Source organism: Rhamphochromis sp. 'chilingali', assembly GCF_963969265.1.
Source record: "Rhamphochromis sp. 'chilingali' genome assembly, chromosome: 1".
NCBI classification, from domain to species: Eukaryota; Metazoa; Chordata; class Actinopteri; order Cichliformes; family Cichlidae; genus Rhamphochromis; species Rhamphochromis sp. 'chilingali'.
The window spans coordinates 14,296,899-14,318,674 of record NC_137929.1 but is presented as its reverse complement, the minus strand read 5'-3'; the positions used below and the strand labels follow the sequence as shown (position 1 = coordinate 14,318,674).

The 21,776-nt window shown below is 42.0% G+C and overlaps 3 protein-coding genes across 3 annotated transcripts in view; 2 read left to right on the top strand and 1 right to left on the bottom strand.

The window, feature by feature from the left end:
• The window catches only part of LOC308407496 (protein NLRC3-like), a gene marked incomplete at its 3' end in the record, with an annotated part of 496,743 nt that overhangs the window by 395,232 nt on the left and 79,735 nt on the right, over positions 1–21,776 (top strand). The window lies entirely within an intron of this gene.
• The window catches only part of LOC308394039 (protein NLRC3-like), a 237,891-nt gene that overhangs the window by 145,165 nt on the left and 70,950 nt on the right, over positions 1–21,776 (top strand). The window lies entirely within an intron of this gene.
• The window catches only part of LOC308400036 (NACHT, LRR and PYD domains-containing protein 12-like), a gene marked incomplete at its 5' end in the record, with an annotated part of 32,703 nt that overhangs the window by 8,396 nt on the left and 2,531 nt on the right, over positions 1–21,776 (bottom strand). The window contains 5 exons of the mRNA XM_080887505.1: positions 4,516–4,692; positions 6,849–7,046; positions 8,757–8,930; positions 15,645–17,436; positions 17,553–17,629. Coding sequence (XP_080743631.1) covers positions 4,516–4,692; positions 6,849–7,046; positions 8,757–8,930; positions 15,645–17,436; positions 17,553–17,629 — 2,418 coding nt within the window. The remainder of the gene's footprint in view (positions 1–4,515; positions 4,693–6,848; positions 7,047–8,756; positions 8,931–15,644; positions 17,437–17,552; positions 17,630–21,776) is intronic.

Below are 21,776 nucleotides of genomic sequence, written 5' to 3'. Positions count from 1 at the left end.
CATCAACACCCTATGTCAGGTGTACATAATTATTAGGCAACGTCCTTTCCTTTGGCAAAACGGGTCAAAAGAAGGACTTGACAGGCTCAGAAAAGTCAAAAATAGTGAGATATCTTGCAGAGGGATGCAGCACTCTCAAAATTGCAAAGCTTCTGAAGCGTGATCATCAAACAATCAAGCATTTCATTCAAAATAGTCAACAGGGTCGCAAGAAGCGTGTGGAAAAACCAAGGCGCAAAATAACTGCCCATGAACTGAGAAAAGTCAAGCGTGCAGCTGCCAAGATGCCACTTGCCACCAGTTTGGCCATATTTCAGAGCTGCAACATCACTGGAGTGCCCAAAAGCACAAGGTGTGCAATACTCAGAGACATGGCCAAGGTAAGAAAGGCTGAAAGACGACCACCACTGAACAAGACACACAAGCTGAAACGTCAAGACTGGGCCAAGAAATATCTCAAGACTGTTTTTTCTAAGGTTTTATGGACTGATGAAATGAGAGTGAGTCTTGATGGGCCAGATGGATGGGCCCGTGGCTGGATTGGTAAAGGGCAGAGAGCTCCAGTCCGACTCAGACGTCAGCAAGGTGGAGGTGGAGTACTGGTTTGGGCTGGTATCATCAAAGATGAGCTTGTGGGGCCTTTTCGGGTTGAGGATGGAGTCAAGCTCAACTCCCAGTCCTACTGCCAGTTTCTGGAAGACACCTTCTTCAAGCAGTGGCACAGGAAGAAGTCTGCATCCTTCAAGAAAAACATGATTTTCATGCAGGACAATGCTCCATCACACGCGTCCAAGTACTCCACAGCGTGGCTGGCAAGAAAGGGTATAAAAGAAGAAAAACTAATGACATGGCCTCCTTGTTCACCTGATCTGAACCCCATTGAGAACCTGTGGTCCATCATCAAATGTGAGATTTACAAGGAGGGAAAACAGTACACCTCTCTGAACAGTGTCTGGGAGGCTGTGGTTGCTGCTGCACGCAATGTTGATGGTGAACAGATCAAAACACTGACAGGATCCATGGATGGCAGGCTTTTGAGTGTCCTTGCAAAGAAAGGTGGCTATATTGGTCGCTGATTTGTTTTTGTTTTGTTTTTGAATGTCAGAAATGTATATTTGTGAATGTGGAGATGTTATATTGGTTTCACTGGTAAAAATAAATAATTGAAATGGGTATATATTTGTTTTTTGTTAAGTTGCCTAATAATTATGGACAGTAATAGTCACCTGCACACACAGATATCCCCCTAAAATAGCTAAAACTAAAAACAAACTAAAAACTACTTCCAAAAACATTCAGCTTTGATATTAATGAGTTTTTTGGGTTCATTGAGAACATGGTTGATGTTCAATAATAAAATTATTCCTCAAAAATACAACTTGCCTAATAATTCTGTGCTCCGTGTATGTGCAGCTGGCTGTGAGACCAGTGCTCAGGGAGCGTCTACAAAGTGCAACACTGAAAGAACTAGAGATGGCACGATACCACTTTTTTATGTCCGATACCGATACCGATATCATAAATTTGGATATCTGCCGATACCGATATGAATCCGATATAGTGTTTTTTAATCAACAAAACTGTTTTTTTTAAATATCTTGCTGCATTTTGCAAGTCCGCAAGTTCATACTCAAGTTTAAAACAACAACTACACTAAAGCTATTCTGTTATACCTGTATACAAAAAAAAATATTTCATAGTTCAGCAATACTGATCAATCTAATAAACTTAAACCTACACCATCCTCCCTATTCTGATACTTTAAAGAGTACGTAGCGTAAATATTAAGCAACCTAACCAATAGGGTTCCAACTCCCAGCAACAACAAAAATAAATAAATAAAAATTAGGGAACCACCCCTCACGCGCCACCTCATGATGCTTAATCGACGTAATCAACCTTAATTTGATGCAGTGTGAAAAAAAATGCACAGAAATCAATTATTTTTCAAGAAATATAAAATAGATTCAACATCTTTCTTCAACAAAATTGCAGACTGCACAGATGGTACCTTCCCAAAGTAAAAAGTACTATAGCTTACTAGGGTATATATATTAGACTTAATAGTCACTATATACAGTAATTGACTTCTATTCATTTTACATCAAATTAAAACTTTGGGTGTCAGATAATTATTTATTAAAAGCTCGACATTTTAAATGAGAATAAGAAAGAAAAGTATGTCTTTGTGCCCCCTTTTCCCTGTTAATGCCCTATCGGCCCCCCTGGCTAAACTTTGCTAGATCCGCCCCTGCACAGTTACCAGCCGTCAGCTACGTAGAAAAAGATCCTGGTGTAGAAAGTAATATTAAATAAATTCTAACAACAGCTTATCAAGCTTAAACGTGCTGCTGTTGTTCAGCCGCTGGTTTCCTCTTTCTGGTGCAAAGTGGGCCAAAAACAAACAAGAGAGACGGACTCGCGACAGAAAAGCCGATCAGCTGATCATTTAAGCAGTTTCATGATTGAAGTAGCAGCAAGAAGAGGCAGTCGCTTGTTAAGCTTAACGTGGGAATGTTTTACAAACATTCAGAGATGGACTTACACACTTGCTTTACTTCTCTCGGGGATAACTTTGTCGGAGATGAAATGCCGGGTTGCTAGCGAAGCTCCACATGCTATCCAGACCACCGACAGGTCCCGCATGCCACAGCCGCTCTATCACGTGATGCATACTGCTCCGACGTGCTAACGTTCTGAGGCGAGTTACGGCGTGTTGCAAGTTTTGTGAGGCGCTTTCGTGATATTTAATGGATCGGATTACATTTTTTATTTTTCTCCGATATCGGATCCAGTAATTTAGGTCAGTATCGGACCGATACCGATACGTAATATCGGATCGGTCCATCTCTAGAAAGAACATCACACACTAGTTTGCTTCCAGCACTTTCACACAAACATCTACTGTCATTATTGTCACCAAACTCTGTGGATCCTTTATTGCAAATTCAAATGGGATCAAATGGTCAGACAAAAGAGGGTTATGAGGAAATATGATGAAATGTTGTGTATTAGCAGCAAGTTATTGAATCATTTTCCTCAGAAACCAAACAAAATGATTGACAAACATGTTTTTACAAACTCAGTGTTGGACTTGGATCAGCAGGATAAGCTGATGTTTAAAGGCATTTGAGTCTCGCTGTATGAGAGTCCAGTTATTACTCAATATTTATGGATGATGTTCTTTCAGTGTTGCACTTTGTAGACGCTCGCTGAGCCTCACAGCCAGCTGCACATGGACCAGCTGACATTACCCAGCATTAGAGGCGGGTGTAAAAAAATGGATTTTCCCATTTAAATGGTTTTAATTTGAATAAAGCGATGTTGATTCATTCAATCCTGAATCGATTTTTCATATAAATGTATTTTGCCAGAATCTCAGGCTAAAGCTCACAAAAGTATTTCAACAACAAGCAAACAGATAAAACAGTAAATGAGAGCAGCTAAACACACAAAGATGGAAACACAGAGCGTGGACCATTCACATGCCGTCGGGGCTGAAAGTGGACAGCTCACAGATCCTGAAGCTGCAGGTTTCATCTGTCTCCAACCAAAAGTGACTGAACCAGCAGCAGAAGAAGATCCAAACTACGCTTTACGTTTGATGAACATCGTCATGAATTCTCTCTGACTTAGACGTTTACTTCCTGCACAGCTCTCTCTCTCTCAGTGTACTTCAAGAACAGTTTACCTTCAAAAATCTGTTTCCTGCATTATTCACTGCTTATTACGCACCAGTCTGCTGTTGTGTTCACTGCTGTCGGCCTCCGAAAACAAAGCCTCATTTCTGCTGTTCAATACTGAAGAAATGTAAACCTTTTAAAATGATGACAGATTACAAACTCTCAGCTGTGTCTGTAATCAAACCTCTGTAACTTTGCTTCACTTCAGCAGCATCAGCTCATGTTCACATGTTGATTCATGGTTTGCTTCAGTTTTTGATGGACTGCAGAATATTTTGAAGGTTATCTGCTATAAAAAGCCAGAAGAGGAAAATCTGCTTCATGTGTTTCTGTTTGATCCTCAGTGACTTTGACACAAAGGCCTCTGCTGTGATGATCACACCTCTGATCAAGTCTCACAGTGTCAGCTTTGTTTTTATACATATGGATATGTGCTGATAAATGATCAGAATTATAATATTTCCCACTGTCTGCTGTGTGCCGTGACCTTTGACCTGCTAAAGACAGTCAGCTGTGGATTATTCATTGTTGTGTCTGATACTTAGAACTGTGAGGAAGAACACTACACAGTTAATCAGGGTCCCCTCTCTCTGAATCAGGAAAGGTGGGCAGGCCGCGTGTGAGCCGCGGGCCATACGTTGAATCTCACTGTTTGAAATGTGAACATTGTTCTGCTGCAGTCAATGGACTAAACCAGAGAAGAAGAAGACAGACTTTACCATGAAGATCCTCAGTGTGGATCAGTATAATATCAGCCTGATGTCTGCAGTTTAGTGTCAGCACAACTTTCACATCATATTCATCTCAGCACAACTAAAACATGCTGACTGACCTCAGAGTTTCAAGTCCACATCCTGGACTCTCCAGGAAACCACACAGATGCTTCACTCCTGGATCCTGCAGCTTGTTGTTCCTGCTCAGGTCCAGCTCTCTCAAATGGGAGGGGTTGGACTTCAGTGCTGCTGCCAGATAATCACAGCTGATCTCTGACAAACCACAGCCCATCAATCTGTATAAAGAATGAAAGATGTAAGTTTATTAGACAAAGTGTGAGCTTGAAATCATTCAGTGTTTCATCATCTGTTCAGAGCTGAAGAAGGTTCAGAATGTAGAAGTTTAGAAAATGGAAACTCCAAACAGCTGAAGCCAACAGGAAGCAGCTTCAAACAAACACAACAAGAGAAAAAACTCTGAATGTTTCACATTAAAGTCGTACATTTATCATAAAAACAGGACAAAGACTTGAAAAAGTCGTGTTTTTCCTTCCAGGAACCACAAGGCTTCACTTTTAAAGGTGAAGTGTGAAAGAAATGGACATATTTGAAGTCCAACACCTTTTTCCAGTCACATTATTAAAGCAGACAAACTACAAGCTCATTTTCATTCCAACAAGTCATCTTCTGACCTGGACTAACAACACTGGTCTCTATGTGCAGCTGGCTGTGAGACCAGTGCTCAGGGAGCGTCTACAAAGTGCAACACTGAAAGAACATCACACACTCATTTGCTTCCAGCACTTTCACACAAACATCTACTGTCATTATTGTCACCAAACTCTGTGGATCCTTTATTGCAAATTCAAATGGGATCAAATGGTCAGACAAAAGAGGGTTATGAGGAAATATGATGAAATGTTGTGTATTAGTAGCAAGTTATTGCATCATTTTCCTCAGAAACCAAACAAAATGATTGACAAACATGTTTTTACAAACTCAGTGTTGGACTTGGATCAGCAGAATAAGCTGATGTTTAAAGGCATTTGAGTGTCGCTGTATGAGAGTCCAGTTATTACTCAATATTTATGGATGATGTTCTTTCAGTGTTGCACTTTGTAGACGCTCCCTGAGCCTCACAGCCAGCTGCACATGAACCAGCTGACATTACCCAGCATTAGAGGCGGGTGTAAAAAAATGGATTTTCCCATTTAAATGGTTTTAATTTGAATAAAGCGATGTTGATTCATTCAATCCTGAATTGATTTTTAATATAAATGTATTTTGCCAGAATCTCAGGTTAAAGCTCCCAAAAGTATTTCAACAACAAGCAAACAGATAAAACAGTAAATGAGAGCAGCTAAACACACAAATATGGAAACACAGAGCGTGGATCGTTCACTCGACGGCACGTACACGGACACGCTGTCGGGGCTGAAAGTGGACAGCTCACAGATCCTGAAGCTGCAGGTTTCATCTGTCTCCAACCAAAAGTGACTGAACCAGCAGCAGAAGAAGATCCAAACTACGCTTTACGTTTGATGAACATCGTCATGAATTCTCTCTGACTTAGACGTTTACTTCCTGCACAGCTCTCTCTCTCTCAGTGTACTTCAAGAACAGTTTACCTTCAAAAATCTGTTTCCTGCATTATTCACTGCTTATTACGCACCAGTCTGCTGTTGTGTTCACTGCTGTCGGCCTCCGAAAACAAAGCCTCATTTCTGCTGTTCAATACTGAAGAAATGTAAACCTTTTAAAATGATGACAGATTACAAACTCTCAGCTGTGTCTGTAATCAAACCTCTGTAACTTTGCTTCACTTCAGCAGCATCAGCTCATGTTCACATGTTGATTCATGGTTTGCTTCAGTTTTTGATGGACTGCAGAATATTTTGAAGGTTATCTGCTATAAAAAGCCAGAAGAGGAAAATCTGCTTCATGTGTTTCTGTTTGATCCTCAGTGACTTTGACACAAAGGCCTCTGCTGTGATGATCACACCTCTGATCAAGTCTCACAGTGTCAGCTTTGTTTTTATACATATGGATATGTGCTGATAAATGATCAGAATTATAATATTTCCCACTGTCTGCTGTGTGCCGTGACCTTTGACCTGCTAAAGACAGTCAGCTGTGGATTATTCATTGTTGTGTCTGATACTTAGAACTGTGAGGAAGAACACTACACAGTTAATCAGGGTCCCCTCTCTCTGAATCAGGAAAGGTGGGCAGGCCGCGTGTGGGCCGCGGGCCATACGTTGAGTCTCACTGTTTGAAATGTGAACATTGTTCTGCTGCAGTCAATGGACTAAACCAGAGAAGAAGAAAACAGACTTTACCATGAAGATCCTCAGTGTGGATCAGTATAATATCAGCCTGATGTCTGCAGTTTAGTGTCAGCACAACTTTCACATCATATTCATCTCAGCACAACTAAAACATGCTGACTGACCTCAGAGTTTCAAGTCCACATCCTGGACTCTCCAGGAAACCACACAGATGCTTCACTCCTGAATCCTGCAGCTTGTTCTTGTTAGTCGAAGACCCGTACTCAGTACTCAGGTCCAGCTGTCTCAGATGGGAGGGGTTGGACTTCAACGCTGCTACCAGATAATCACAGTTGATCTCTGACAAACCACAGTCCCTCAATCTGTATAAAGAGTGAAAGATGTAAGTTTATTAGACAAAGTGTGAGCTTGAAATCATTCAGTGTTTCATCATCTGTTCAGAGCTGAAGAATGTTCAGAATGTAGAAGTTTAGAAAATGGAAACTCCAAACAGCTGAAGCCAACATGAAGCAGCTTGTTTCACATTAAAGTCGTACATTTGTCATAAAAACAGGACAAAGACTTGAAAAAGTCGTGTTTTTCCTTCCAGGAACCACAAGGCTTCACTTTTAAAGGTGAAGTGTGAAAGAAATGGACATATTTGAAGTCCAACACCTTTTTCCAGTCACATTATTAAAGCAGACAAACTACAAGCTCATTTTCATTCCAACAAGTCATCTTCTGACCTGGACTAACAACACTGGTCTCTATGTGCAGCTGGCTGTGAGACCAGTGCTCCGGGACCGTTTACAAAGTGCAACACTGAAAGAACATCACACACTCATTTGCTTCCATCATCCAACCTGAAGAGGAAACAGAGACGCCTCCCCTTCAAAGTAAAAGCTGCTGCTTTTGGACACAGTATCAAAGAAAGTCTACAGTATAACATAGAAAAGACAGAACAAAGTTTTGGTTGTTTTTAAATTGTGCAGAAATGAAACTACACTAAGCTCAATTATGTGACAGACATTTCATCCCATGTCAGTTTGGCCTCATCCTGGGCCGGATTATCCAGCACACACTCTGACCACAGGCCCAGGGACCACGCACAGCTGGGCTCCATCCCAGAGACAGGAAACAAACCAACACAATAATAAAAAGCACCATGTGATCTTCTTACATCTTCAAGACAAACATAGTAAAAACATGAGCATATTTCTTTCCTGATAAAATGATGTGACAGGTAGAACAGAGTAAAGTGGTAGTGTTACAGCCTTTCTCCCCTCTGCTGCCGAGGCTGTTAGTCTCTCCCAAACTCAGCTACAGAACTTCCGAATGAATGAAAGTAGCAGAAGTGGCTTTACAAATGAAAGAGGAAGAGGAGAAGAAGAGGAGAGGGAGGCCACCCTGACCATCACTCCAGCTGAAAACATCACACTTCCATTAAAGTTGGTGAGAAAATGTTGAGCAGGATGAGCTGCTGGCTAATCTGGAGGCTGTAGCAGCAGCTCACAGTCACAGTGGATTTCCACTCATGAAAAAGCTCTGGCTGCTTCATTTCTCATCTCATATCAGAGACTTTAATGCTTCACTGAAGCTGTACTGTGATGCTTCCATATCCCAGTGAGGTCTCCATAATGATTTCAGCTGTTTTGTACACACACTGTGTGCCCTGTATGGCTCAAAGTCTCTGCAGCCTGTTTTTATCTGCTATCATCAGATCTTCATCATCCTCATTCACATCCCTCACACACTCTACAGCCTCATCAGCACTGACTTCATCTTCACTGACTGATGGAGCACAACATGAACCTGTGGAGGCTGAAACACTGTCCTGTCAAACATCTCCCCAGTCACCACTCCACTTCTGTCAGCCTTTAAATGAACCCTGCTCAAGTCTGTCACTTCTGTTTGGAGCCAAAAGGAAAAACTTGTTCAGTCGTTTGGAAAGACAACATTTCTGAAAGCACTCAAACTTCTTCACATTTGTCTTCAGACACATCCTGAACATGTAGGAACTAAAGAAAGTTTCAAACATCAATCAAAGACCTGAAATATAGAAAAACAACAACAGCCGCAGTCAGTGAACTCACCTCAGAGTCTCCAGTCGACAGTTTGGACTCTCCAGTCCAGCACACAGAAGCTTCACACCTGAATCCTGCAGGTTGTTCTTACTCATGTCCAGCTCTGTCAGATGGGAGGGGTTGGACTTCAGAGCTGAGGCCACAACTTCACAGTGAGACTCTTTGAGTCCACACTGAGTCAGTCTGTGATGATAGAAAATATAAAATGTGTTATTATAAAAGCAGAAAATCTGCATCATAAACACAGACTGAATGTATATGAAGACAAAACAGAGTGAGGTCATAATCTGATGAATCTGCTCTTCACATCTGTGCTTCAGCTCCTCTTACTGTGTTTGACATGACACAACGATTGAGTCTCTCTCAGACCTGCAGACTTTTAATGAGAATCTTTGTTTGGCTTTAATCTGCAGATGAAGGAGGAAGATGGTGTCACATTTAGGCTTCCATAATGTCCACAGTCTGTCACTGACATCTGATCCAGAGTCAGAGTGAAGACACACATTTGGACTGTTTCCTGTTTTGAATCTGACTCCAGGACATTTTGAATGAGTTCAGCTCAGTGAAGAGTTCCAGCTGGAAAGATGATCTCTGTTTGCTACCTGCTGTCAGGTACGACTGTTCATGTCCACACGCAGGAAAAACCTGCTGACTGTTACCAAACGGAGCAGAAATCTCATCACTGGACAATAATGACGAATGAACTCAGAGCTGCTGATATCAGATCTGATTTCAGGGGAACTAAACACAGAAATGATTGGCTCATTTGAGCTTTCTGAGCCATTATCTGCTGGTGTGTCGCTAGTTGGCAGAAAATGATTTGTATTCCTGTTCAGGGCTTCAGTGTTTATGAGTCCAGATCCAGGTGACAGCAAGTCAAAATGATGTTACCTGTCTGTGTCCAGCAGCAGCCTGTATTCACTTTGAATATTGTTATAACCTGACATGGATCAGTTTGTCTTTGATTGGTTTGTAAATGTCACTGTTTCCATTGGACCTGAGTGGCGTACAAAGACAGAGAGGGAGAGAAAGGAGAGAGAGGATGGAGACAGCAAAGAGAGAGCAAACACAAACAGGTGAGAGTGGACAGGTGACCAAGGTCAGCAACCAATCAGAGAGCTTCTGTTTGACCCACAGTCACTGATGATGACTGCACATAACCAAGCAGTGTGTTACTCTGATATCAAATATGGATCCTGCTCTTATAATAATGATCATCAGATGATGTTATTGTGTTATTTTGTAGCTGAATACGATGTTTGTGTGATTATCAGTGAAAGAAGCAGTGAGGAGGATGGAGAGAGAGAGAGGACAGAGGGTGAAGTTAGAAACACTAAAAGGATTTTTCATGGATTTCATGGATGATTTGAGTGATTTCCAGCAGGACACTTAAACATGTCAGTGGACGTCCTAAAGAACATATTCACTGATATGAAACGTGTCATTGAACAGGATTAATATCAGTGGAAACATGGTGGAAACAGCTGTGACTGCATGGATGTGACACACTTCAAATCTGTTCTCCACTCTTGGATTTGGGATCAATTTCAATTTCAATTTCAATTTTATTTCTATAGCACATTTAAAAGTCACAAGTACAACAAAGTGCTTCACAAACGAACCATACTTGCAATTTACAACAGGAGAAAACAGTTAACAAAGAATAAAATAATAAAATAATAATATAAGAACAGGCATGAATCAGGGAAAATTAAGCTAAGTAGTTTGAAAAGCGAGCTTAAATAGATGGGTTTTTAACCGAGATTTAAAAGATTGGATAGTTTCCGACACACGGACATCAACCGGTAGGCTGTTCCAGAGTTTTGGTGCAGCGAAAGCAAAGGCCCGATCCCCCTTTGTCTTTAATCGAGACATTGGTTGCATTAGAAGCCCCTGATTAGAGGATCTGAGTGCCCTTGTAGGGATATATAGATTAAGAAGGTCAATCAAATAACTGGGTGCCAAGTTATTTAAGATTTTAAAAGTATATAAAAGAATTTTAAAAACAATACGGTATTTGACAGGAAGCCAGTGGAGGTCAGCTAGAATGGGAGTAATATGATCCTGTCTTCTAGCGCCGCTTAAAAGGCGTGCTGCGGCATTCTGGACTAATTGTAGGCGTTGAATAAGAGAGAGTTGGAGGCCTAAGTAAAGAGAATTACAGTAGTCCAGTCTAGAGGTTATAAAAGCATGAATGAGCCTTTCAAGGTCTTTATGTCGTAGGTAAGGCATTGCCTTCGAAATTTGGCGTAGTTGGTAGAAGCTGGTTTTTACCACTGCAGCCACTTGCTTATCTAATTTGAGGGAGCTGTCCAGCATTACTCCGAGATTTCTGACAGTGGGCGATAAGTGGCTGGCATAGGAACCTAAAGTCTCCGAAAGCTGTTTCAACGGCATGTGGCTACCAAAGACGATAATTTCTGTTTTGTTTTCATTGAGGGTGAGCGAATTATGCAGTAGCCAGTCTCTGACGTCACACAGACAATTAAGCAACGGCAATAGCGGGGATTGAAGATCCAAATCCAAAGGGAAATAGATTTGGATATCATCCGCATAGCAGTGAAAAGAGATATTGTGATTTCTAAAGATTTTTCCCAGGGGTAACAGATAGAGAGAGAACAACGTGGGACTTAACACAGACCCCTGGGGAACACCGCAACGAAGGGGTGCGGGGGAAGAGGAGTGATTTCCCATAGAGACAGAGAAAAACCGCTCGGATAGGTATGATTTAAACCATGAGAGTACTTTGCCTTTAAGGCCAACTACATGTTCAAGTCTTGAAAGGAGAATATCATGGTCGACCGTATCAAAAGCAGAGGACAAGTCTAAAAGAACTAAAACCACAGGGCGCCCTGTATCAACAGTTACGAGGAGATCGTTAAAAACTCTCAGTAAAGCTGTCTCGGTACTGTGGTGAGGTTTAAAACCAGATTGGAATTTTTCATTGATTCCATTTGCCTCTAAGAAAGATTGCAATTGCTTGAGAACAATTTTCTCTAAGACTTTAGCCATAAAAGGGAGTTTCGATACCGGCCTATAGTTTGAGAGGACATTAGGATCAAGATTACTTTTCTTGATTACAGGTTGGATAACTGCATGTTTGAACACAGCAGGGACGCAGCCTGATAGTAGTGATGAATTCATTATAAGTAAAATCCAGGGTCCTACAATATTCAGGGCGTTTTTGATAATGCGAGAAGGGAGCACATCATGACGGGAATTGGAATTTTTCGTTTGAGCTATTATTTCCTTAAGGGTCGGAAAGGAAACAAATTCAAACTGTTCTAGTACCGACGAGGGTTCGGATGTTAAAGATGTGTCCTCAATGGGTAGATATGTGGATCTTAGTGCTATAGTTTTATCTGAAAAATAGTTTAGGAATTTTTCACATAAAGCTTGGGAGGTCTCGGTCTGAGTGGAGAGTGGATTTATTAACGAATTAAAAATGCCAAAAAGGACCTGCGGCTTATGACTATTAGTCGCAATGATCTCCGAAAGGAAGGAGGCTTTTGCAGTTTTAACAGCCTTCTGATATTTCTTCAGACAATTGTGGAGAATGTCAAAGGAGATCTGGAGTTTGTCTTTCTTCCATCTCCTCTCCGCTTGGCGGCATTCACGTCGGAGGGTACGAGTATAGTCATTCATCCACGGTTGACGGAATGGTTTAAGGCGTTTGGTCTTTAAGGGAGCTACAGTGTCTAAAATAGAAGTACAGGTGGCGATGAAGGAGTTAGCGAGATCATTAACTGGTGTAGCTGTATCCCAGTTAATTTCGCAGAAGGCAGTGTTGGTCAGAGCCATAGAAAACTGAGCAATAGTCTCTGAGTTAATCATGCGTATATTTTGCACAGGACCCTCACGTTTCAGCTCCATATTGCACACATTGACATTAAACAAAACCGGGAAATGGTCCGATATCCCAGGATTATAAATGTCCGTAATGCAAATGTCCAAACCGTAGGATAGTACCAAATCAAGCGTGTGGCCTTTAATATGGGTTGGTTTACTGACCCACTGAGTAAGGTTAAAAGAGTCTATAAGAGCAAGAAAGTCCTTGACCAGTGGGTCCAACTCACAACAGACATGAATATTGAAATCACCAGTAATGAGAGTACAGTCATAATTAACCAAGAGGTTTCCTAAAAAGTCAGCGAACTCATGAATAAAATCCTTATTGACTTTTGGTGGGCGATATACCACCGCACAGAGGATCGGGGAGGAGCAGTTCAACTCAAGTAACTGCACCTCAAAGCTAGAAAATATGGCTGGGGGAAGCTGTCGCACACGGAATTTGTTTTTAAAAGCCGTGACTAGCCCTCCCCCTCTGCCCGAAGTCCTAGGAGTACTGACAAAAGTACATTCTGGTGGAAGAAATTCCGATAGGGAGACAGACTCACCAGGTCGGATCCAGGTTTCTGTCAGGAATAGAAAGTCTCGCTCGGAGGAGAGAAAAAAATCATTCAGAACGAAAGACTTGTTCGCCAGCGATCTAATGTTCAGCACAGCCATCTTGATCGTAGTCATCTCATCGCTATTTGGAGCACGCCTCAGCGGACGTAGGTTGCTGTGGTTCACGCCACCACCACGCGCCCGTATCCAGCTTCTAGTGGGTTGGTGGACGATTGGTAGTTCCGAATTAGCGAGTTGTCGGATCCATCGATGGCGGAGTAATCTGATGGTGTGCTGGTCATGGAGAGAGGATAGGGGCTGGAGGATATCCGAAATGGCGTAGTAGTTGGTTACACCATGTAGTTTCAAATAAGTTTTGATGCGAATCCGGATGCCGCTCCGTTTTCCCCGTCGTCTGGGCCGTTTCTTGGCAGGGGGGAAAAAAGGCAGGCAATAAATGCCAGTAGTCGTGTCTATGGGAGACGGAATGTCGCTTCCCAATTTCAAAAGTGGATATGCTGGTTGATGTTTCAAAGGTCGGAAATGTTTCAGAGGTCGGAGATCCAGCAGCGTTTGACGGTCATAAACAATTAATGTGGTTCCATCCAGAAAACATAAGGAAAATAAAACAGCTAACAACAAAAGGAACTCGGAGGAGCGGAGACGGCTTGCCGTACACACTGGCGCCATCTTGCAGACCTCACACAATGGAGCTGCTGCTGAGTCTGTACAATAAAGGAATGTTGTGGAAGGTTGCAGCGTACGGCCACAAACACTTTGTGGTTACAACCTAAAGCTCCCACAGTCTATAAAGCACTGATGACATCATGACGTTTGGCGAGCGCTGCCAGGAAGTTAGCTTGGGGATGTAAACAGCAGTCAAAAACACAGCAGTGACTTCCTTCAGCAGAAAATAGGGACGACATTTCAGCAGAAACAACTAATCACTGAACAATCAGCTCTGTGATTAATGAGAACATGAAGTCAGACATTAGGAGCAGCAGCAGGAATGAGAGTGAATCCATGAGCTGCTGTGACATCAGCGTTAGCTCACATATTTGACACATGTTCAGTCCAGATGTCAGCAGTGTTTTCTCACTCAGTTTGTCCCACTGTTGGCAGTAAGAGAGCACAGCTGGTTCACCTCTGAGCCCTCACTCTGAACCACAGCACTGTCACTCATCAGTACATCACACTTTAATCACACTAAACCAGAGTCTTCCTCAGCACCTTCATCCTCACTCACCATGTTTATGCCACTAAACTCTGTGTCTGTAGTCAGAGGAGAAGCTAAAATGGTGACTGCTCTGGATATTTGTCACTGTGTTTAACATTAGACTTCATTTCACTACAAAGATAAAATACAAAAATAGATTCTTATTTCTGTCTTCTCTCTAACAGCAGCGTCTGAATGACCAACAACAGCAGCAGCAGGTTTAAAATGCTTCCCCCTAATGACACAACACAGGTATTACGTGTAGATGTGAGTCTACAACACACAGCATACGACTACCAATGCAGGATCATGCTAAGTGCACGCACACATTTCCTGATCAACACAAAATAGCATTTTATCTGAGAAACTCAAACTAATCAGAGTTGCTTAGTACTGTGTATCTCTGAAGAACTAAACTACTAATTTACACTAATTAATGATGTTAATGATCACATCTGGACTCTGTGGATCAGGGAAATTATTTTACTGCTATTGTTAAATAATCATCATCATTACTATTGCATTAATAATATAATCTGCAGCATTGATATTGCAGTCATATGTTTAAACAGTGTGTGTGTCTTTCAGAAAGACTAAGTTGCAGGCTGACAGGAAGTTGCAGGCTTTGCAGAAATGAAACCGAAAGCAGGGTCTAAGTTATTCTGAGGAGCTGGTTAGACGAGGCTATTTGAATTACTAGGTTATTCAAATTGTCTGGTATACTTTTATATTCTTTTATTAAGCTTTTAGTAGAGGTTCTTGATTATAACATTTATTCAACGTAGTACATATAGTTTCAGTTAGGTTATTACACATAAGGATGAGCCTCTGTTCTGGTGAAAGGTCAGAAGTGCAACGGGTGAGATGAGAGAGCATTTGAGGACGACATATACACACACACACACACACATTAGTTAGACTCATTTATAGGTGAGAAGTTGGTCATGTTTGTCTCTGCAAGAAAGAGGAACAGCGTCTGGCAGGATGTGGGGCTCGTGTTCCAGATGAGATAGAAGACAATGTTCTTTTTAAACTGTGTTAAAAGTCATTGTGGTTTTGATTTGACGTATGTATGTATTCTGTCTGTGACGTATGAAGGGGCGTCATTAATTCAAACCCTGATGCTATAAAAATCTGTGTATGCTTTGATTAAGTCGAAGATCAGCTCTGTCTGCGAACGGAACTGGTCTTCCCATGCGTGTATTCATTAAAATCGATTGTTTGACCAAGCTCTTCTGGACCAATGGTTGTTTGTACTCTCCTTCCTCAATATTTGAACCTTAACAACTCACCGAGCCTTTCTGCAGTTCCTCACAGCTGGAATCAGTCTCTGTCGTCCCCGCTCTGATGTGTTGTACTTCTGCAGGTCCAACTCATCCAGAACCTCCTCTGACATCTGCAGCATGAAGGCCAGAGCTGAGCACTGGATCTCAGAGAGTTCCTTCTCTGATCTGTTCTCTGACTTCAGGAACTCTTGGATCTCCTGATGTACTGAGAGGTGGTTCATCTCCATCAGACAGTGGAAGATGTTGATGCTTCTGTCAGGAGAGATTTCATCACTGTTCATCTCCTTCAGGTTGTTGATGACTCTCTGGATGTTTCCTGGACTGATCTCTGTCTGACCCAGCAGACCTACTAAGAGTCTCTGGTTGGACTCCAGACAGAGGCCATGAAGGAAGCGAACAAACAGGTCCAGGTGGCCATTTTTACTCTCGAGGGATTTATACATGGCTCTGTTCAGGAAATCATCCAGAGATGATTTCCAATAAGTTTGTCCCAGAAGGTTCCTCAGCACCTTTTTCTTCCAGTTGGTGAAACAGTGGAACATGTAGACAGCAGCCAGAAACTCCTGAATGCTCAGATGAACAAAGCAGTAGACTGGTTTCTGGAAGATCACACACTCTCTTTTGAAGATCTCTGTACAAACTCCTGAGTACACCGAGGCCTCTGTCACATCCAGACCACACTGCTCCAGGTCTTCTTGGTAGAACATGATGTTTCCTTTCTCCAGATGTTCAAACGCCAGCCTCCCCAGCTTCAGAAGAACTTCCCTGTCAGCCTCCGTCAGCTCCTGTGGACTCGTCTCACGTCCCTCATGGTACTTGTTCTTCTTCCTCTTTGTCTGAACCAGCAGGAAGTGTGAGTACATGTCAGTCAGGGTCTTGGGCAGCTCTCCTCTCTGCTCTGTAGTCAACATGTGCTCCAGAACTGTAGCAGTGATCCAGCAGAAGACTGGGATACTACACATGATGTGGAGGCTCCTGGATGTCTTCATGTGGGAGATGATTCTGCTGGACAGCTCTTCATCACTGAATCTCCTCCTGAAGTACTCCTCCTTCTGGGCGTCAGTGAAGCCTCGTACTTCTGTTAGCCTGTCAACACATGTAGGAGGGATCTGATTGGCTGCTGCGGGTCGGGAAGTTATCCAGACGAGAGCCGAGGGAAGCAGATTCCCCTGGATGAGGTTTGTCAGCAGCTGGCTGACTGATGACTTCTGTGTGACATCAGACAGCAGCTTCCTGTTGGTGAAATCCAATGAAAGTCTGCTTTCATCCAGGCCGTCAAAGATGAACAAAAGCTGAGAGACAGCCAGCTTCTCTGCTGTGACCTTCTGTAATGTTGGATGGAAAACATGGAGCAGCTCCAGAAGACTGTACTGCTCATCTCTGATCAGGTTCAGCTCCCTGAATGAAAGCAGAACCACCACACTGACATGTTGGTTCTCCAAGCCCTCTGCCCAGTCCAGAGTGAACTTCTGCACTGAGAAGGTTTTTCCAACACCAGCCACGCCGTTGGTCAGAACCACTCTGATGGGTCTCTGTTGGTCAGGTAAGGCTTTAAAGATGTCCTGGCACCTGATTGGAGCGTCATGGAGGGCGTCCATCTTGGAAGCTGTCTCCAGCTGCCTCACCTCATGTTGGGTATGAACCTCTTCACTCTGTCCCTCTGTGATGTAGAGCTCAGTGTAGATGGTGTTGAGGAGGGTTCTACTTCCTGTTTCATCACTTCCTTCAGTCACACGTTCACATCTCCTCCTCAGACTGATCTTATGTTCATCTAAAACCTCCTGCAGACCAACATCTGCTGAAAGAAAGAAAAACAATGAGACTAAAGAGAAAGAAAACTCTTCAATGTCTGAACAACACGAGAAGTCCAGTTTTCAGAAATGAGTCCATCAGCAGACAGATGTTCAGTCTTACTTTGTACACAGCTGCTCTGACTGGCTGTCTGCAGTCCAGCTCTGCTTCTGGATCTTTCTCCACACTGTGCAGAAGCTCTGATGGTGACACAGAAAAGTAAAAGTGGAGATACTTCTGTCCACCTTTGATTAGAGTCATTATAAAAAGGGAAACAAAGTTTGAACACAGTCATGTTTCCAGTTCACTGACTTACATTTATTCCATGGACACTCACTCTAACCTGAACCACAGCTACAACCCAACATTGTTGAGGCCTCATCTCCTCCTTTCCTGACTGTAGAGGTTAAATATGCAACAACCAACAAATAAAAGAATTTGGTTCATTTCAAAGAAACTCACACGGTGACCAAGTAAAGTAACCGTAGTAAAGGAGACAACATCCCGTTGATGGTGGGATTATTTGAAAGATTTGCTTTAGTCACGTCACCAAATGCAGTTGAACCACCCGTGGATCCATGTTTGACCATTCTACCACTCTGAGCTCTGCTTTTTAATCGTTTTATTATTATCATCATTCATTTATTCATTCTTTGGAGGGGGGCTATTTCCTAATGCCGCCCTAATAAGCTGATGTTCAAGGGGAAATATAACAGAAACTCTTTCAGTGTTATTCATTAATAAATTAACAGATAAACTGTGAAGAAGAAAAAAACTGAGATTTAAAGGAGAGAGTGAGAAACTTGATCATCCATCCTCATAATACATGTTTATCAGTATCTGCTGTGACCATACTGCAGTAATAACTACAAGTCTACATTTCTGTGACTGTTGATCAATCACAGCAGGAATCTGAGTTCATCTCTGCACACAGAGCAGCTTCAGCTCTGGGATAAACTGCTCGCTTCACGTCCTTCTCAGCTCACAGACACTCATCCTGATATTTTCCTTTAACATTTGATGGTATAATTCATCTGAGTTTACACTTTATCTGCATGAATACAGAAAAACAGACCCAAACACCATAAACCATCAGTTTCACCATGTAGAATATATTCTTGTTTCCTTGCTTTTAATTCAGAGAAAAACTCTGATTTGGATTTTTTTCTGTTCTCTTTGCCACAGCCCATCCCAGCAGCAGCTGAAGCACCTGACTGTCACAACACTGAATAACACTTTAGGAGGAATTTCAGAGGTCAGTAAAGCTCCAGTTTCAACATCAGTTAATTAATCATAGTTCATCATAAATGTTAACCTGGCTGGCACACATGTTAATGTTAGCCATTTAAATATTAGCAGTTAGCTGAGGCCACAAGAAGAAGAGGCCCTAGAAGAACAATGGATGATAAGATTAGATTTTCAAGACTAGGCAGAGACGTGTTTTCCTTTACTGTCTCTTACAGAGGAGGGAGCAGATACCAGACGAGGTCACGGAGGTACGGGGAGGATTCGCAGCAGACAGCAAGACTGCCACGTCCATGCGAGAGAGCGATGGCTACGATAATCTCTGTTTTTGTCTCCCTATATAATGTTGTACAGCCCATTTGAGGGTTAACGCAAACATCAGTCCTTCTACTTAAGTATGTTTGACACTTTGTTTACGCCTAAATTAACTTTACTGTTAACGAGTTTTCATGTTTCTGTAATCCACCAGTGTGCTCATGCTTTTTTAAGTGAAAACATATTTTTAATGATCAAATATAATTATTTTTGTTATTTGTGGATTTTAAATGTCCTTGACAGAGACAGATGATAATCATTATCCTGCACTGTGGTCTCAGGTTTGGTCGAGCTAGCACAAAGAATGGCTATGTTGAACGTCCTCCTGGGATCTACACTAAGAAGTGAGTCCAACATTAGCAGGGTCTCGTTCCTTTATCTGGACTCACTTTAGCATTCACAGTCACGTGAAGCTTGTTATTAACTCGATAAGTCAACCCAGGGTTTCAGCTGAGCGCTCACATGAAACACATGGTGTTGGCAGCATCTGATCAATCATATTCATGGAGACGTGTATCAGCAACAGAGCAGCTGAGTTTGCAGAAGGAAGTCAAACTAAACCGTAGGAACAATATGAGGAGATTACACACATAATAAAATACTAGCAGTAACACAGCTGCTGCAGACAAATCAGTCGTGTGATCGTGTGTGAGAGGAGAAGGACTGTAAAGGAGTTTGGTGTTAACCCTTGTATGGTGTTCGGGTCTGTGAGACCCGTTTTCAGTTTTTTTCAAAAGAAAAATTAAACAATGAATTATTTTTTCAACCTGAAATTCATTGGCTTTGGCTTATTTTCTGTGAAGAACATAAATCCAAACTAATTTTCAATGACCTCATACTGTACCTCCCCCCACGCATTTACATTACATACAAGGTGTTCGGGTCCACTGGACCCAGGTCTAATAAAAGTGTTGAAAGTGTAGGTCCTGTGTTCCCACACTCTGTCTTCCTCCTTTCTGGTGCTGCTGATAGTGTTTTCTTCCCCTCCTGCTCCCGCACAAAGTTGCAACATTGTTGAAAATTCAACTATCAACACCGTCTGCTCTTACATTCCCACACATTTTACCCTCTTTCTTGAGGGATCCAAATTTTATTTTCTCATACCCTGTCCCACCTGCAAATTAGGGGCATAATACTATAAATAAGACTTTGCCAGTGTGGTTCTTTATCACAACTGATCAAGATGGCAAAAGATTATCTGCTGCGAGGCCCATCCAATTGATTTTGGAAGAGAGAGGAGCTTCGGATGATGATGTTGACAAAGAGGTTTCAGAATATTTCACATTTCTGAAAATTCAGAGTGACAGTGACTTTGAAGAAGAGGATGAGGTTGAGCACCATTTAGTAACAAAACGAAGACGAGTACCCCATCTGCAGCCAGCTCCAGGACCAGAACAAGCCCACCAGACAGCAAGTGAAGAAATATGGATGTCAATAACTGGTGAAATTGAATGGTCTTCTTGCCCAAGAAATGAGACACCCTGCAGAGCTGTTACTGTGATAAGCCAGGGCCAACACGGCTGACATTTACTCATGTGCAGGACATCAAGTCTTCATTTGAGCTTTTCATCCCAGATTCCTTCCAGAAATTTTTTCTGCGTTGCAGTAATCTAGAAGGAAGGTGTGTTTTTGGAGAGAGGTGGAAGGAGATAGACCAAATTCATCTAAGAACCCCAAAGGCCTACTTTGGGGTTCTTATCCTTGCAGGAGTTTTCAGGTCCAAAGGGGAATCCACAGAATCCCTGTGGGATGCAGAAACTGGCACGAACCTTTCCGTGCATCAATGTCTCTGGAAAACTTCCACAAAATTTCCAGGATTATCCGTTTTGATAACAGAGACGACAGACCAGCTCGACGGCAGAGAGACAAGCTAGCTGCCATCAGGACAGTGTGGAATAAGTGTGTGCACCACCTCCCCCTGTTTTACAACCCTGGGCATAATGTCACAATTGATGAGCAGCTGATCCCATTTAGTTTTGAAACATATTGCTTCACGTGTAAATGTGTTGTGTCTTTCCACTCACTCCACTTGATTATAACTGATTTTTTTATAACATTTGATAAAAAAAAAAACAAAAAAAAAAACGAGAAGCACATTGATTCATAAATGTGATCTAACAAAGGTAAAGGGAAACAATTAACCATGTTTGCTGTTCATATGGTTTGTAATTGGGATGAAGTACACATCTGTTGAGTAATTTAACATAAAATTGTTTGATAGTGTTAATTTGGAAAGCCAAAACTCTAGCGGGTCCACCAGACCCGTGAACACTGGCTGAGTAACAAAAATATGAACACCACACAAGGGTTAAAAGCTCTGTATGAATGTGGGAGACTTTGAAGGGCTTTAAAAAGGCCAATATAAAATAAAAGGCAGCAAAATTGCTGAGTGTGAAAGTCACCAGACTTATCAGACCTCTGTGATTAAGACCTGTAAGAACACCTATTTGTACTTGTTGGCATTATATCAAACACACGTATATTAAGCCTTTGTTTGAACTCTGGTTGAATTTGTTACTTTCAGACTGTGAAACATCACAGAGGCTGCAGCTGCAGATCTTTTATTCACCTGGAAATTTACTTTAAATGTTAGATGGAAAATGTATTGCTCAGATTAACCAAAGTAAGAACAATAATCCATAAACCTTCATAACAGGCACGTGCAGAGGGGGGGGGCTAGAGGGGCTAGAGGGGCTTGAGCACCCGCCCCTTTCCTGATGGGTGCCCAAAGTGCCCTTTTGTTGAGGCAACTTTTTAAAAAAAAAAATATTATTATTATTTTTTTAA